Genomic DNA, 17639 nt, shown 5'->3' with positions numbered 1-17639 from the left:
CTCCCACTCCTCTGCTCCCCATCTATAATTTATTTTAATATCTGTCTTCCCCTGCCACTGTAAGCTCTTCATGGGTGGGGATCGTGTCTACCGATTCTATTTTACTTTTCCCAGCGCTTGTTGTAGCGTTCTGTAAACAGTAAGCCCTCAGTAAATACCTCTGATGGGTGGGTTAATTGGTTGTATTGATTGCTTAAGGGGAACAGACTCAGGCAGCATCTCTCCAGTCCTCCTGCCCCGCCCTCCCCGGCTGTGCTATGGCTTTGCCCCCAGGTGTTCTGAATGTCTCTGTGATAGCCCAGAGGCTTCAGTGCACTAAATAGGGCTGTGGGCAACAGCTGCCCTTAGCCCCTGGTGGGAAGGAGACAGAGCTTGGCCTTGGAGGACGTGTGAGTCCGGGATTGTGTCTGCTCAGGTCAGTCCAACCTATCTTTTTCTTCTGGGTGTGCAGGCCCCTGCTGCTTAGGTCATGGGGCTGGGGGTGATATTGATGATATTGGTAATGTGACTGTTAATGATGATGTGGGGGTTGGGTAGCCTTTGATAGCTCTGAGGATGCAGAGATGATGATTAATGTGATGGTTTGGGGAGTGGGAGAGATTGATGTTTATGCCCCTGGTTCTGATGCAAACCTGTGGCCGGGTGGGCTTGGTCTGGAAAGACTGGTTGGAGGTGGGGAAGATTGGCTTTCAAAGTTGGTGTTATTATGTGGGGGGCTTTGGATGTGGCCAGGGGGAGAGGGAGAGGGCTGCTTCTAGAAGTTGGAGAAAGCTGTTGAAGGGGGAAGACTGACAACACCAGGATGAAGGTCACTGGGCCAGGGAGGGGGGGACAATGTGAATGTTCACTGGCTCTGTCTGTGTCTATCTGCTGCCAGCTGGGAGTTTGGACAGTGGCTATAAGCAAAGCAACCTTGCTTCGGCAGGCTTTACTGGGGGTGGTGGATGTTCGGCTGAGAGTGAGACTCTCCTTCCCCCACACACAAGTAGTGCTGGGTCTGTGTGTCTGGTTTGGCTATGCGTCATGTGTGTGGCTATGTCCATGTCTCTCTGGACTGTAAACTTGGGGGTAGGCTGTTATATTGTACTCTCCCAATGCTTAGTGGAGTGCCCTGCACACATTAAGTGCTCAATAAATGTGTCTGAATCCTGGGTGGTGGAGGTAGGGTTGTCGTGTCCATTTAACTGTCTGGGCTGTGAATACTGTTGGGGGGACAGGGTCACTGAGTCCTGGGGTGGGTGTTGGGTGGCTGTGTCTGCATATCTGGAGTCGGGTAGAGGGGCTGCGTGTCTGCGTGGGTGACTGGGCTGTGGGGCCTGGGATGGGGTAGGGTGGCCGTGTCTGCGTGGGTGACCGGGCTGTGGGGCCTGGGGTGGGGGAGGGTGGCCGTGTCGGCGTCCGTGACAGGACTGTGTGGCCTGGGGTGGGGTAGGGTGGCCGTGTCTGCGTGGCTGACCGGGCTGTGGGGCCTGGGGTGGGGTAGGGTGGCCGTGTCTGCATGGGTGACCGGGCTGTGGGGCCTGGGGTGGGGTAGGGTGGCCGTGTCTGTGTGGGTGACCGGGCTGTGGGGCGTGGGGTGGGGTAGGGTGGCCGTGTCTGCGTGGCTGACCGGGCTGTGGGGCCTGGGGTGGGGTAGGGTGGCCGTGTCTGCATGGGTGACCGGGCTGTGGGGCCAGGGGTGGGGTGGGGTAGGGTGGCCGTGTCTGCGTGGGTGACCGGGCTGTGGGGCGTGGGGTGGGGTAGGGTGGCCGTGTCTGCGTGGCTGACCGGGCTGTGGGGCCTGGGGTGGGGTAGGGTGGCCGTGTCTGCGTGGCTGACCGGGCTGTGGGGCCTGGGGTGGGGTAGGGTGGCCGTGTCTGCGTGGCTGACCGGGCTGTGGGGCCTGGGGTGGGGCAGGGTGGCCGTGTCGGCGTGGGTGACCGGACTGTGCAGCCTGGGGTGGGGTAGGGTGGCCGTGTCTGCGTGGGTGACCGAGCTGTGGGTCCTGGGGTGGGGTAGGGTGGCCGTGTCTGCGTGGCTGACCGGGCTGTGGGGCCTGGGGTGGGGTAGGGTGGCAGTGTCTGCGTGGCTGACCGGGCTGTGGGGCCTGGGGTGGGGTAGGGTGGCCGTGTCTGGGTGGCTGACGGAGCTGTGGGGCCTGGGGTGGGGTAGGGTGGCCGTGTCTGCGTGGGTGACCGGGCTGTGGGGCCTGGGGTGGGGCAGGGTGGCCGTGTCGGCGTGGGTGACCGGACTGTGGGGCCTGGGGTGGGGCAGGGTGGCCGTGTCTGCGTGGGTGACCGAGCTGTGGGTCCTGGGGTGGGGTAGGGTTGCCGTGTCTGCATGGCTGACCGGGCTGTGGGGCCTGGGGTGGGGTAGGGTTGCCGTGTCTGCGTGGCTGACCGAGCTGTGGGGCCTGGGGAGGGGTAGGGTGGCCGTGTCTGCGTGGCTGACCGGGCTGTGGGGCCTGGGGTGGGGTAGGGTGGCCGTGTCTGGGTGGCTGACCGAGCTGTGGGGCCTGGGGTGGGGTAGGGTGGCCGTGTCTGCGTGGGTGACCGGGCTGTGGGGCCTGGGGTGGGGCAGGGTGGCCGTGTCTGGGTGGCTGACCGAGCTGTGGGGCCTGGGGTGGGGTAGGGTGGCCGTGTCAGCATGGCTGACCGGGCTGTGGGGCCTGGGGTGGGGTAGGGTGGCCGTGTCGGCGTGGGTGACCGGACTGTGGGGCCTGGGGTGGGGTAGGGTGGCCGTGTCTGCGTGGCTGACCGGGCTGTGGGGCCTGGGGTGGGGTAGGGTGGCCGTGTCTGCGTGGCTGACAGGGCTGTGGGGCCTGGGGTGGGGTAGGGTGGCCGTGTCTGCGTGGCTGACCGGGCTGTGGGACCTGGGGTGGGGTAGGGTGGCCGTGTCTGTGCGTTTGACCGGACTGTGGGGCCTGGGGTGGGGGAGGGTGGCCGTGTCTGCATGGCTTAGCGGGCTGTGGGGCCTGGGGTGGGGCAGGGTGGCCGTGTTTGCGTGGCTGATCGAGCTGTGGGGCCTGGGGTGGGGTAGGGTGGCCATGTCTGCGCAGGTGACCGGGCCGTGGGGCCTGAGGTGGGGTAGGGTGGCCGTGTCTGCGTGGGTGACCGGACTATGCAGCCTGGGGTGGGGTAGGGTGGCCGTGTCTGCGTGGCTGACCAGGTTGTGGGGCTTGGGGTGGGGTAGGGTTGCCGTGTCTGCATGGCTGACCGAGCTGTGGGGCCTGGGGTGGGGTAGGGTGGCCGTGTCGGGGTGGGTGACAGGACTGTGCAGCCTGGGGTGGGGTAGGGTGGGCGTGTCTGCGTGGCTGACTGGGTTGTGGGGCCTGGGGTGGGGTAGGGTGGCCGTGTCTGCGTGGGTGACCGGGCTGTGCGGCCTGGGGTGGGATAGGGTGGCCGTGTCTGCGTGGGTGACCGGGCTGTGCGGCCTGGGGTGGGGTAGGGTGGCCGTGTCTGCGTGGGTGACCGGGCTGTGGGGCCTGGGGTGGGGTAGGGTGGCCGTGTCTGCGTGGGTGACCGGGCTGTGCGGCCTGGGGTGGGGTAGGGTGGCCATGTCTGCGTGGGTGACCGGGCTGTGAGGCCTGGGGTGGGGTAGGGTGGCCGTGTCTGCGTGGGTGACCGGGCTGTGCGGCCTGGGGTGGGGTAGGGTGGCCGTGTCTGCGTGGGTGACCGGGCTGTGCAGCCTGGGGTGGGGTAGGGTGGCCGTGTCTGCGTGGCTGACCGGGCTGTGGGGCCTGGGTGGGGTAGGGTGGCCGTGTCTGTGTGGGTGACCGGGTTGTGGGGCTTGGGGTGGGGTAGGGTGTCTGTGCATCTGTCTGGGCTGTGGGGCCTGGGGTGGGGCAGGATGACTGTGTCTTGCATCTGTCTGGGCTGTGCAGCCAGAGTTGGATTAGGGTGGCCATGTCCGTGTGTCCGTCTGGGCTGTGGGGCCTGTGTCGTGTCTCTCAAGTTCCAGGGCGCAGCCCTGGGGCCAACATCTCTGCCCAAACCCTTGGTCCTTTCCACCCTCCAGGACCTGCCCAGTGCTTACTTATCTTCTGTGTGATCTTGGACAAGTCACTCTGCCTCTCTGGGCCTCAGTCTCCTCGTCCAGAAAGCGGGGATAAAATCACTGACCTCCCTTCTGGGTTGGGAGCCTGGTGTGGGTTGGGAGCCAGGTCTGGCTGGGTAACCCTTTATCTGAGCCCCGTTGCATACGCTTGCTAAGCCACTGACTATGATGTTGGGCCAACCAGGGTCTGAACTTGCCCTGGACTCAGACTTCCGAGTGCAGCCTGGCCGGTGGCTAAGGTCCTCGGCCTCTCAGCGAGAGGACATTAGGAGAGCTTGGCCATCCTGAGTGCATCTGTGGCTTTATTTATTCCATTTATGATAATAATAATGGGATCTGTTAAGCACTTACTGTGTGCCAACCACTGTTTTAAGCACTGAGGTAGATACAAGTTAATCAGGTTGGACACAGATCCTGTCCCACAGGGGACTCAGACTCAGATCCACTTAGCAGATGAGGGAACTCAGGCATAGAGAAGTTAGGTGACCTGCCCAAGGTCATGCAGCAGACTTATGGTAGTCAGGTTTAGAACCCAGGTCCTTCTGGCTCCCAGGCTCTATCCTCTAAGCCATGCTGCTTCTATGGCATTTGTTTAGGCTTTTGTCTTTCTTTGCAGCAGGTTTTTGGCCTTGCGGGGGGCTCTGTGTGTACGTATACGTATACAGTGGGTGCCTCAGATGGACCCCCGCCCTCTCCGAGCTGGCCAAGCCTCTCCCTCTCCCCTGTCGTACCAATCCCAAGTCACTGATCACTTCCCCAGTCTGTCTGTGTTCACCTCACCCACCCCGGGGCCTGTCCTGAATGACTTGGCGAGAGGCTGGCCGGCCCTGGCGGACCAGGTGAGAAACCTGATGGTGGGCCAGGCCCTGGGCAATGGGCCCGGGCACTGGCATCTGTAGAGAGGATGGAACCCAGTTCTCTTCATGCCCCAGAAGAGAGCCCCTGAGAGGCAGGAAGGGGGGGCCCCCCTGGCCTGCTGGGGCGGGGGCCCACAGATCAGAGAAGCCACGGACTGGGAGGGATGGCTGACCCTTCCCTGTCCCTTGGCACTGGAGTGAGGGTCCCCACAGATAGCTTGGGCTGGGGCTGTGAAATGGGTCACCCTCAGAGCTGGAGCCTCAAGAACCAGAGCCGCTCCAGTGCTGATTAGGTCGGATCCTCCCGGACGTGGGGTCGGCTGGCCTTTGTTCATCGATCTGTGGCCAAGGTCCCATCCCCGAGGCATATGCGCGTACAGGACGTGGGCCGGATGCAGCTTCTCCTGGGATGAAAGGTGAGCACTCCTCCCTTTCTTGGGGCACGTGGATGGCATGGGGTGAGGGGGAGGCGCCGGACAGGGGTGGGTCACCTCTGGGCTATGGGGTGGGGTTTCTTTTTTTAAATGTATAATATATAGCCACAGCTCCCCTTGGCTCACAGGGTCGGACACGTCCTTCAGACCAACAGTTAGCGTGTCTTCAGGGAAGCGGAGCGTCCGGAAGAGGAGCGGCTCAAGTCGCCGCCTGGACCAGAGCCTCATCTTCTCACCCACTGTCCCCCACTCCAGACCTGTGTCTGTCATGCTATGCCCACCCTCCCTTCCCCCCAAACTAAGGCCACGTCCTCTGGGTCAAATATTGTTACAGGGTCTCAGCAGCTGCTCTGGGGGTGGGGTGGGGGGGCGTTTAGAGAGGGTAACATGAGGCAGAGACTCCTCTGTCAGCAGGTAGCCAGTCCTGGGACAGGGCTCTGGGCAGCGGCGGCTCTCCCTCTTTGTGACCAAACCATGGGGCCTGGGCACGGCCTGGGGCCCTCAATTCTATAGACAGGCTGAGCCCTCCCCATGGCCTGGTCTGCAGAGCCCCCGCTGCCCATCCCTGGCCCTGGGACCCCAGGCCTCTCCTGGCTGCACAGAGGGGCTCCCGGGGGTGGGGGAAGGGGCAGGAGTAGGTTTGGCGGTGAGCTGTGGGTACATGCGTGAGTGACCATGACTCTCCTAGAGCAGCTGTCGGGGGAGCAGAAAGGGCTGGATCCAGAACTCAGGGGTGGGGACACCCCCCCAACAAGTTGGGGGAAGGTGAGGCACAGGGTTTGTCCCAAAGGATAGGGCCTTGGTCCATTCCCTCACTGGCCTCACTCCCCTATCCGCTTCCCCCCTCCCCTCCTCCTCAGCCACTGGGCTGAGCGGGCCTAAATCTGGCTCTTGGTAACGGACAATGTTTGACATGTAATAAACGCTCTGTTCTTTCCCCTCCTTGTCAGAACTATCCATCGGCGACTGGGGTGGGGGGCTGTGGCCTGCTGAGACTTGACACTGCTGTCCTGCAACCCCCCTGCTCCCTCAGGAACAGGGGAGAATGGGGCAGTGGTGCTTAATAAATACCACCATTTTTATTATTAGATTGTAAACTCATTATGAGCAGTGAATGTGTCTACCACCTCTGTTACATTATACTCTCCCAAGCACTTAGGGCAGGGCTCTGCACACAGTAAGTGCTCAATAAATATGATTGATTTGGGGATTATGCCAGCTTCTGTGGGAGCAGGTCAACAATGCAGTTTCCTGCTAGTTGTGGACAGGGATCCTGCCTGCCAGCTCCACTGGACTCTCTCATGGTGCTCTGCACAAAATGCTCAAAAAATACCTGTGATTGTAAGCTCATTGTGAGCAGGGAGGGGGTCTTCCAACTCTGTTGTACTCTCCCTGGTGCTTTGTACAGTGCTCTGCACACAGTACGTGCTCTATAAATACCACAGATTGTGTTCAACTGATGATCCATCCTGATCCCTGCCAGTTGGTTCCCTTTCCATTGCACTGCACAGAGTAGGCATTCAGCGCAGAGCTCTGTGCATAGGGGCCACCCAGTACAGCACTCTCCAACAAATGGGCATTTAGCTCCGTACTGGGGGTGCCCAGTACAGCAGCTGGCACGTGGCAACGTTCATTCCCAGGAGCAATCTGTAAAGCCCATCCTCCTGGTGGCAATTTGGTCCAAGTTCTTTATTAATATTCTTTAATTGAGGTATTTTTAAGTCCCTAATATTTGCCAGGCGCTGCACTAAGTGTTGGGGTAGTTGCAAATTTGTCAGGTTGGACACAGTCCCTTTCCTGCTTGGGGCTCACAGTCTTAATCCCCATTTTACAGCTGAGGTAACTGAGGCCCGGAGAAGTGAATTGCCTGAGGTCACACAGCAGACAAGTGGTGGAGCAGGGACTAGAACCCAGGCCCTTCTGATTCCCAGGCCCATGCTATATCCTCTAGGCCACGCTATTTCTAACACAGCTCTTACAGGGAGCTGCCAATTGAATTGGGCTGTTTTAATTTAGTAATTAAATTAATGTAATTTTGTAATCCAATTTAACTCTGGGATTGGCAATGGAAAAGTCTAAGTGACCCTTGCTCACAGGACATAAAACCTCATCCCATCAGAGGAATGTGTTCACAGCTCCGCTCCGGATGCTGCCTGGACTCCTGAGCTCCAAGCCTGGAAAACTTTGGGCAGGGCTGGGAGTTCCCATATTCAATCCATCAATTAATGGTATTTAGTAGTAATAATGGTGGCATTTAAATGCTTACTGTGTGCCAAAGCACCGTACTTAACTCTGGTATGGCAGAGAGCTTGCTTTCTGAGTAGGAGGGAGAACAGGCATTGAATCCCCATTTTGCAGATGAGGTAACTGAGGCCCAGCAAAGCAAAGTGCCACTTGGACAAATCAGAGTGGGGATTAGAACCCAGGTCCTCTGAATCCCAGGCCTGGGTTCTAACCAGTAGCCCATGCTGCTTTCTTTTACTGAGCCCTTACTGTTTGCAGAGCACTGTACTAGAGAAACAGCGTGGCTTAGTGGAAAGAGCTCGGGCTTGGGAGTCAGAGGTGGTGGGTTCTAATCCCGATTCTGCCACTTGTCAGCTGTGTGACTTTGGGAGAGTCACTTAACTTCTCTGGGTCTCAGTTCCCTCATCTGTAAAATGGGGATAAAGTCTGTGAGCCCTACTTGGGACACCCTGTTTACCTTGTATCTCCTCTAGTGCTTAGAACAGTGCTTTGCACATAGTAGGTGCTTAACAAATGCCATCATTATTATTACTAAGATCTTGGGAGAGGACACTCTGAGTTGGTAGAGATATTCCCATCCTTCCCATTAGTTTACAATGTAGAAGGGGAGACAGACAAATAAATTAGGGAGACGAGGGTGGGGTGGCTAGCAATGGTTTAAAGGGTACAGATCCAAGGGCATAGATGATCACGTAGTCTAGAGAGGGAGCAGAGGAAGTGAGGGCTGGCTTGGGGAAGCCCTATTGGAGGAGGTGTGATTTTTAATAACATACCTACTGGACAAGGGGGCTCAGCAGCCTGGGGTTGGGGCTATAAGAGGCGGGGCTAGTCAGGGTTGGGGATTTTTAGGCTAGTGGAGAAGGGGGTGAGGCCTAGTGGGCAGGGCTGGGGGAGATGAGCTCAGGGACTGTGGGTGGGGCTCGTCATGGGCAGCACTTTATAGGGGCTGGGCTAGTAGAGTTGTTGCTGGGAGCACGTGGTCTCTGGTAAATTGACTTAACCGAGGCAACTGAATGGACCACCACGTTGTCAAATTGGTCAGGACAAGTGCCATGGTCAGCTTCCTTCAGAACATCTCTCTCTCTCTCTCACTGGCCAGAAGTAGGGCCAGCATTCATTCAATCGTATTAAACGCTTACTGTAGGCAGAGCACTATACTAAGCACTTGGAAAGTACAATTCAGCAATAGAGACAATCCCTGCCCACACCAGGTTTACAGTCTAGAAGTGGGGAGGCAAACATCAAAGCAAGTAAACAGGCATTAATATAAATAAATAAAATTATATATACATCAAAACAAGCAAACAGGCATCAAAATAAATAAATACAATTATGGATATATTCATATATGCATAAGTTCTGTGGGGCGAGGGGGAGAGCAAAGGGAGCGAGTCGAGGTGACGTGGAAGGGAGAGGGAGCTGAGGAAAAGGGGGGCTTAGTCTGGGAAGGCCTCTTGGAGGAGGTGAGTCTTCAGTAGGGCTTTGAGGGGGGAAGAGTTATTGGCGGATTTGAGGAGGGAGAGCTGTCCAGCCCAGAGTTAGGATGTGGGCCAAGGGTCGACGGCGGGACGGGTGAGATTGAGGCACAGTGAGAAGGTTAGCAGCAGTCCCTGCTTTCTATTTCTATGTCTCTCTGCTCCTTACCTTTGTCTCCCTGCTTCCAGTCTCTAGAGGTAATAGTAATAATAATGATGGCTTTTGTTAAGCGCTTACTATGTGCCAAGCACTGTTCTAGGCGCTGGGGTAGACACAAGGTAATCAGGTTGTCCCACTTGGGGCTCACAGTCTTCATCCCCATTTTACAGATGAGGGAACTGAGGCACAGAGAAATTATGACTAGCCCAAAGTCACACAGCTGACAAGTGGCAGAGGTGGGATTAGAACCCAGGACCTCTGACTCCTAAACCCGGGCTCTTTCCACTAAGCCACACTGCTTCTCTAGATAGGGAGCAGAGTGTGTGGGCCTGCTAGAAGAGCCTGGGTTCTAATCCTGTCTTTGCCACATTCATTCATTCAATCATATTTACTGAGCACTTACTGTGTGCAGAGCACTGTACTAAGCGCTTGTGAAGTACAAATTGGCAACATATGGAGATGGTCCCTACCCAGCAACAGGCTCAGTCTGTGTGATCTTGGGCAAGTCACTTTATTTCTCTGTACTTCAGTTACTTCACCTGTAAAAGACTGTGAGCCCCTTGTGAGACAGGGACCATTGTGTCCAACCTGATTAGCTTGTGTCTACCCCAGGGCTTAGTACAGTGTCTAGCACATGGTAAGTGCTTAATAAACATCATTAAACAAAAACACCTGCCCCCCCCCCCAAAAAAAAAAACAGAGACAGGGAGCCGAGAGACATAGAGGTAGAGAGCAGAAAACTTCTCCAAGATGCACAGAGAACTGAAAGTAAGTCTCCTTGGGTCAGCCCATGGCTCATCTAACTGGCCTTCATCCCCAGTGGGGCACCAGCTACAGAGAAGCAGCGTGGCTTAGTGGAAAGAGCCCGGGCTTGGGAGTCTGAGGTCATGGGTATTATTGTACTTCCCAAGCGCTTAGTACAGTGCTCTGCACACAGTAAGCGCTCAATAAATACGATTGAATGAATGGATTCTAATCCCAACTCTGCCACTTAGCTGTGTGGCTTTGGGCAAGTCACTTAATTTCCCTGTGCCTCAGTTACCTCATCTGTAAAACGGAGATGAAGACTGTGAGCCCCACATGGGACAACCTGATTACCTTGTATCTACCCCAGTGCTTAGAACAGCGCTTGGCACGTAGTAAGCGCTTAAATACCATCATTATTACTATTATTATTATTATTATTATTGTTACCAGAATGCTGGGAGCAACTATGTGCTGGCTGCCCTCCTGCTCACTCAAATTCATTGGTAGTGATTGGCCCTTGTGCTAATGAATGGACCATCTGACACCCTGACTCTCCTCAGTGACCTAGCACAGACTGTCTCACTCCCGGCTCTACCCTCTCCATCCCTGACTGTCCCCAGTGAACCAGCATGGACTGTCCAACACCCCTGACTCTCCCCCAGAGATCTAGCACCGACCACCCAACACCCCTAACTCTCCCCTCTCCATCCCTGACTCTCCCCTAGAGACCCAGCATGGACACAGGGGGTCTGGCCCTACCTCACCCCACCTCAGTTAGGGTAATTTCCTCCAACAGAGGTGATTGACAGGCCCAGATGATTGAGCAACCCTTCAAAGCCCGGGGCTGGAGGAGAATCGACCATTACACCAGGAAATTGATCCGGGCCCATCTGCGTTACAGCTGATCCAATAGAGGAACCCACCGATGAATCCAATACGTCCCGGCCCCCTCCTGCCCTTGGGATCCCCGCCTGGCAGAAACGATCGGGTCATCTCGGGGTGGAAGGAGACAGGGACCCAAAGAGACCTCTGACCTAGAACTCCCTCCCTCTTCATATCCAACTGACAGTGACTGTCCCTACCTCAAAGTCTTACTGAAGTTCAATCTCCTCCAAGAGGCTTTCCTTGACTAAGCCCTCATTTCCTTTTCTTCCACTCCCTTCTGCGTCACCCTGACTGTTCCCGTTTATTCATCCCCCCTCCCAGCCCCACAGTACTTATGTACATATCTATCATTCTATTTATTTATATTATTATCTGTCTCTAGATGGTAAGTTCACTGTGGGCAGGGAATGTGCCTGTTTACTGTTATATTGTAGTTTCTCAAGTGCTTAGTACAGTGCTCTGCACACAGTAAGGGCTCAATAAATGCGATAGACTAACTGACAGACACTCATCCATGCATCTGTCCGACCCCCCCCCCCCACCCAGTCAGCCGGTGTTTCTGGCTGCACAGATCCCTGTAGGGACAGATTCCTGGGGCTCCCCGCCAGCTGGGAAAAACAGTGTTTCCTTTCAAAAACTGCCACTGAGTTTGAAAACCACCCCTTTATAGCGCCAGAGCCCTCTCTCCCTCCTAAATATGGCATTTATTAAGCCATGATGAGTAGAGACCCTCTAGTCTGTCAGCTTTTTGTGGGCAGGGAATATGTCTGTTAATTCTGTTGTACTCTCCCAAGCGCTGAACACAGTGCTCTGCACACAGTAGGGGCTCAATAAATAGGGTTGATTGAAGTGCTGGAACAGATATGAGATAATGAGATCGGACACAGTCCCTGTCCTACATGGGGCTTGCAATCTAACTTACCCCCATTTTACGGGTGAGGAACCTGGGGCCTACAGAGGTGAAGTGACAGACTGTGAGCCCACTGTTGGGTAGGGACTGTCTCTATATGTTGCCATTTTGTACTTCCCAAGCGCTTAGTACAGTGCTCTGCACATAGTAAGCGCTCAATAAATACGATTGATGAGGATGATGATGAAGGTCACATGGCAGACGGGGGGCAGGGCGGGAATTGGAACCGGAGTTCCCTGACTTTGGACCTGATGTGCTCTCTGGCCTGTCGGCGGCCCGTCCCAGGAAGGTGGGCCAAGATTCCTCCAACACAGGACCGGGCTCCATGGTTTCCTCTCCCGTCCCGGCCAAGAAAACATAACCTTTAGAACCAGCAGCATCTAAATATAAAGTAGAAATTGTCTCCATGTGGGTCACGGCCGGCTGAGCACTGGGGCGGCTCCTAGGCCGTGGCCAATGGTTGGATCTAGAAAGGCAGAGGAGTGCGGGAGCAGGAGGTCAGAGCTGGAAGAGAGGCAGGGAGCAGGAAGGAACAATTAATCAATGGCATTTATTGAGCGCTTTATTGTGTGCAGGGCACTATACTTAGTGCTCGGAAGAGAAAAATAGTAATGGTATTTGTTAAGCGCTTACTATGTGCCGGGCGCTGTTCTAAGCGCTGGGGTAGATACAAGATAATCGGGTTGGACACAGTCCCTGTCCCACACAGGGCAGTCCTTATCCCCATTTTAAGGATGAGGGAACTGAGGCCCAGAGAAGTGAGGTGACTTGACCAAGGTCACACAGCAGACAAGTGGCGGAGCCAGAATTAGAATAATAATGATAATAATCGTAATGGTATTTGTTAAATGCTTACTATACGCCAGGCACCGTTCTTAGCACTGGGGTGGATATTCATTCATTCAGTCATATTTATTGAGCGCTTACTGTGTGCAGAGCATTGTACTAAGTGCTTGGGAAGTACAAGTCGGCAACATATAGAGATGGTCCCTATCCAATAACGGGCTCATAGTCTAGAAGGGGGAGACAGACAACAAAACAAAACATATAGACGGGTGTCAAAATTGCCAGAACAAATAGAATTAAAGCTATATGCACATCATTAACAAAATAAATAGAATAGTAAATATGTACAAGTAAAATAAATAGAGTGATAAATCTGTACAAATATATAAAAGTGCCATGGGGAAGGAAGGAGGTGTTGGGGGTGGGGGGGGGAGGAGGAGAGGAAAAAGGCAGGAAGGCCTCCTGGAGGAGGTGAGCTCTCAGTAGGGCTTTGAAGGGAGAAAGAGAGCGAGCTTGGCAGATGTGAGGAGGGATTGGGGGCATTCCAGGCCAGGGGAAGGACGTGGGCCGGGGGTCGATGGCAGGACAGGAGAGAATGAGGCCCAGTGAGGAAGTTAGCGGCAGAGGAGTGGAGGGTGCGGGCTGGGCTGCAGAAGGAGAGAAGGGAGGTGAGGTAGGAGGATACAAGCAAGTCGGTTTGGACACAGTCCCTATCCCACGTGGGGCTCACCGTCTCAATCTCCATTTTACAGATGCAGTCACTAAGGCCCAGAAAAGTGAAGTGATTTGTCCAAGGTGACACAGTAGATAAGTGTCAGAGCCAGGATTAGAACCCATGACTTGACTCCTAGGCCCATGCTCTAGTCACTACACCATGCTGCTTCTCTGTCCAGACCTTTTGATGCCCAGGCTCATGCTCTATCTACTAGGCCATGCTGCTTGCCTGCCCACAAGGAGTTTACAGTCTACAGGAGCAAGGGGAAGTGAGGGACGTAGGGGAGCCTGAGACCCAATGGGATGATGGGGACAGATGAGGCAGAGCAGAGGAGGGAGGCCTAGATGAAGCCTGGGAGACAGAGGACCTGGGTTCCAATCCCAACTCCGCCACTTGCTGGGTGGGTGACCTTGGACAAGTCACTTCACTTTGAAGTGCCCATGTGGGAGAGGGACTGTCAGGCCTGATTTTCTTGTATCCACTCCAGTGTTTGGCACATAGTAAGAGCTCAAATCTTCTTATTTTTATTAGAAGTGTGTCAGCCTGGGGGCTCACTCTTCACTTCTTCTCCCCTACACTCACCTTCTAGCTGTCCTTCACTCTCGGCCCCCGGCCCGGACCCCTCACCCCAGACCCCTTATTTCCCAAGCCTCAACCCACAAATTCAGCAGAATCCAGATCTCCGCATCTCCTCCAGGAAGTCTCCCAGGTTCACTTATCTTCTCCCATCCCCTCAGCACAGCGCTCCTGTACCCACAGCCTCCTCTAGGACAAGAGACAGCGTGACTTCATGGACCGAGCATGGACTTGGGAGTCAGGACACCAGGGTTCTAGTCCCAGCTGTTCCACTTTCCTGCTGTGTGACCTCAGGCAAAATCACTTTACCTCTCTGGGCCTCGGTTCCCCCCCACCCCCCCATAAAATGGGGATGAGGGAGGTTGGGAGTCCCGTGGACCCGATTTCCTAATCTCCTACCTACCCCAGCAGCACCAAAACAGATGCTATAAAAGGCCATGAAGCAGCATGGCCTGACGGAGAGATCCTCGGCATGGGAGTCAGAAGGTTCTCTTCCACGTGGCCTTGAACAAGTCAATTCACTTCTCTGGCCTCAGTTCCTTCACCTGTAAAATGGGGGGATTGAGACTTTGAGCCCCACGTGGGACAGGGACTGTGTCCAAACCAATTTATTTGTATCCACTCCAGCGCTTAGTAGTGCCCGGCACATAGTAAGCACTTAACAAATACCATTATTATTATCGTTATTATTATGATCACCCCAGCATTTAGTACAGAGCCTGGCATGGAGTAAGCACTTAGCAAATCCAATAATAATAATGATAAATAGCAAAGGGTAGTGTGACTTGTTGGGTGGGGGTTTGAGAGGCGGGGCCGCCAGGCAGGCACGTCTGTCTGTCTGTCCACACGTCTGCCAAACTAACTCTCTTCCTCCTTTCAAAGCCCTACTGTTAGAGCTCACCTCCTCCAGGAGGCCTTCCCTGACTGAGCCCCCCCTTTTTTCCTCTCCTTCTCCTCCCCTCCCTATTGCCCCCCTCCCTCCCCACAGCACTTGTACATATATGTGTACATATATGTTTCTCTATTTTATTTGTACATATTTACCATATTTTATTAATGATGTGTATATAGCTATAATTCTATTTATTCTGATGATATTGACACCTATCTATTTGGTTTTTTTTGTGTGTGTCTCCCCACTTCTAGACTGTGAGCCCGTTGTTGGGTAGGGACCGTCTCTGTTGCGGATTTGTCCTTCCCAAGCGCTTACTATAGTGCTCTGCATCCATTCATTCAATCGTATTTTTTGAGCGCTTACTGTGTGCAGAACACTGTACTAAGCGCTTGGGAAGGACAAGTCGGCAACATATAGAGTTGGTCCCTACCCAACAATGGGCTCACAGTCTAGAAGGGGGAGACAAACAAAACAAAACATGTGGACACATGTGCACACAGTAAGCGCTCAATAAATACGATTGAATGAATGAATGCTTCCCTCCATCTCTGTGTCTGTCTCTCTCTAGCTCTCTCTGTCTCTGTCTCTCTTGCCACGTGACTTGGGGGTGGAGGGAACGTGGGGAGGGTCATCAATCAATCAATCAATCATATTTATTGAGCGCTTACTGTGTGCAGAGCACTGTACTAAGCGCTTGGGAAGTACATGTCGGCAACACATAGAGACAGTCCCTACCCAACAGCGGGCTCACAGTCTAGAATGGGGAGACAGAGAACAAAACCAAACATACTAACAAAATAAAATAAATAGAATAGATATGTACAAGTAAGATAGAGTAATAAATATGTACAAACATATATACAGGTGCTGTGGGGAAGGGAAGGAGGTAAGATGGGGGGATGGAGAGGGGGACATATGTTTGTACATATTTATTACTCTATTTATTTATTTATTTTACTTGTACATATCTATTCTATTTATTTTATTTTGTTAGTATGTTTGGTTTTGTTTTCTGTCTCCCCCTTTTAGACTGTGAGCCCACTGTTGGGTAGGGACTGTCTCTATACATTGCCGACTTGTACTTCTCAAGCGCTTAGTTCAGTGCTCTGCACACAGTAAGCGCTCAATAAATACGATTGATTGATTGATTGATTGATGAGGGGGAGAGGAAGGAAGGGGCTCAGTCTGGAAAGGCCTCCTGGAGGAGGTGAGCGCTCTGTAGGGCCTTGAAGGGAGGAAGAGAGCTAGCTGGGTCATCTGGGGGTTGGGTTGGGGGAGTTGGGTAGGACAGTATCCTGGGGTGGGGGGTTGGGGGTCTCCCCCAAGACGTGACCAGGGAACGAACAGCCAAGCCGGAAAATCAATCAATTGTATTTATTGAGCGCTTACTGTGTGCAGAGCACTGTACTAAGGGCTTGGGAAGTACAAGTCGGCAACATATAGAGACAGTCCCTACCCAACAGTGGGCTCACAGTCTAAAAGAGAAGCACCGTGGCTCAGTGGAAAAAGCCCAGGCTTGGGAGTCAGAGGTCCTGGGCTCTAATCCCGGCTCCGCCCCATGTCTGCTGTGTGACCTTGGGCAGGTCACTTAATTTTTCTGGGCCTCAGTGGCCTCATCTGTAAAATGGGGATGAAGCCTGTGAGCCCCACGTGGGACAACCTGATCATCCTGTACCCTCCCCAGCGGTTAGAACAGCGCTTTGCACATAGTAAGCGCTTAACAAATGCCATCACTATTATTGGGGTTCGGTTTTTCTCCCCCTTATGTGACTGGGGAAAGGGTTCCCCTCGTCACGTGACCAGGGGGACGGCCGGAGGGCGGGAAACGAAAGGGCCCGGGGGCACGTGACGGAGGCGCGCGGTGGGCAGACCCGCCTCGTCACGTGACCAGGGGTGTCTGGAGGGCGGGGAAGGGAAGCGGGGGAGGGGTCACGTGACGGGGGCGCGCTCCCTCCTCACCACGTGACCAGATGCGGGAAGGGGGGCTTGGGAGGGGGACCACGTGATGGGGGCGCGCCCTCCTCGTCACGTGACCAGAGGCGGGAGAGGGAGAGTGGGAGGGAGCACGCGACGGGCGCGCGCCCTCCTCGTCACGTCACCAGAGGCGGGGAAAGGGGAGCGTGGGAGGGGAGCACGTGACGGGGGCGCGACCTCCTCATCACGTGACAAGAGGCGGGAAAGGAGTGCGGGAGGGGGCACGTGACGGGGGGGGCGCTTCCCCCGTCACGTGACCAGAGGCGGGACGGGGGCGCGTGCCGGGGGGCGGGGCTTCCCCCGTCCACGTGACTGAGGCTGGGCGGGCGGGAGGGCGAGCAGGAGGGGGAGGCCCGAGGCCAACATGGCGTCGCGCGGGGTCGGGCGTCGGCGCGCCTGAGGAGGCCGGCCCCGCCCCTCCCCCCGCCCCCTCCCGCTCCCCGCAGGCCGGGCCTCCTCAGGCGCGGCGGGGCCGGGTCGGGCCGGTGCTGGCCGGTCCTGGGCGGTGCGGGCCATGGAGACGGAGGAGGAGCAGCACACGACGACGCTGCTGTGCATGGGCTTCTCGGACGCGGCGGCCATCCGCAAGGCCCTGCGCCTGGCCAAGAACGACATCAACGAGGCGGTGGCGCTGCTGACTAACGAGCGGCCCGGACTCGACTGCGGCCCGGGCTACGAGCCCATGGACGGCGGAGGCGGCGGCGGCGGCGGCGGCGGAGGAGGAGTTGGAGTTGGAGGCGGCGGCGGCGGCCTGCAGAGCGGGGGGCCCCGCGGGGACGGCGGCGGCGGCGGCGAGGGCGGCTCCTCCCGGGCCGGGGGCTCCGGGGGCCCCGGCGGCGGCGGCGGCGGCGGCGGCGTTGGCTCCGGCGGCTTCGACCCCCCGCCCGCCTACCACGAGGTGGTGGACCCCGAGGTGACCAGCGGCCCCGCGGGGGGTTGCGGGCGG

General features: G+C 55.8%; 1 protein-coding gene across 1 annotated transcript in view; it reads left to right on the top strand.

The window, feature by feature from the left end:
* Positions 1 to 17179: 17179 nt before the first annotated feature.
* The window catches only part of USP24 (ubiquitin specific peptidase 24), a 52881-nt gene continuing 52421 nt past the window's right edge, over positions 17180 to 17639 (top strand). The window contains exon 1 of the mRNA XM_038752085.1: positions 17180 to 17606. Coding sequence (XP_038608013.1) covers positions 17208 to 17606 — 399 coding nt within the window. The 5' untranslated portion in view covers positions 17180 to 17207. The remainder of the gene's footprint in view (positions 17607 to 17639) is intronic.

The sequence above is a fragment of the Tachyglossus aculeatus genome, chromosome 10 (genome assembly GCF_015852505.1).
Source record: "Tachyglossus aculeatus isolate mTacAcu1 chromosome 10, mTacAcu1.pri, whole genome shotgun sequence".
NCBI lineage: Eukaryota > Metazoa > Chordata > Mammalia > Monotremata > Tachyglossidae > Tachyglossus > Tachyglossus aculeatus.
The sequence above is the reverse complement of the archived record's forward strand: the minus strand, read 5'-3'. Positions and strand labels throughout refer to the sequence as shown.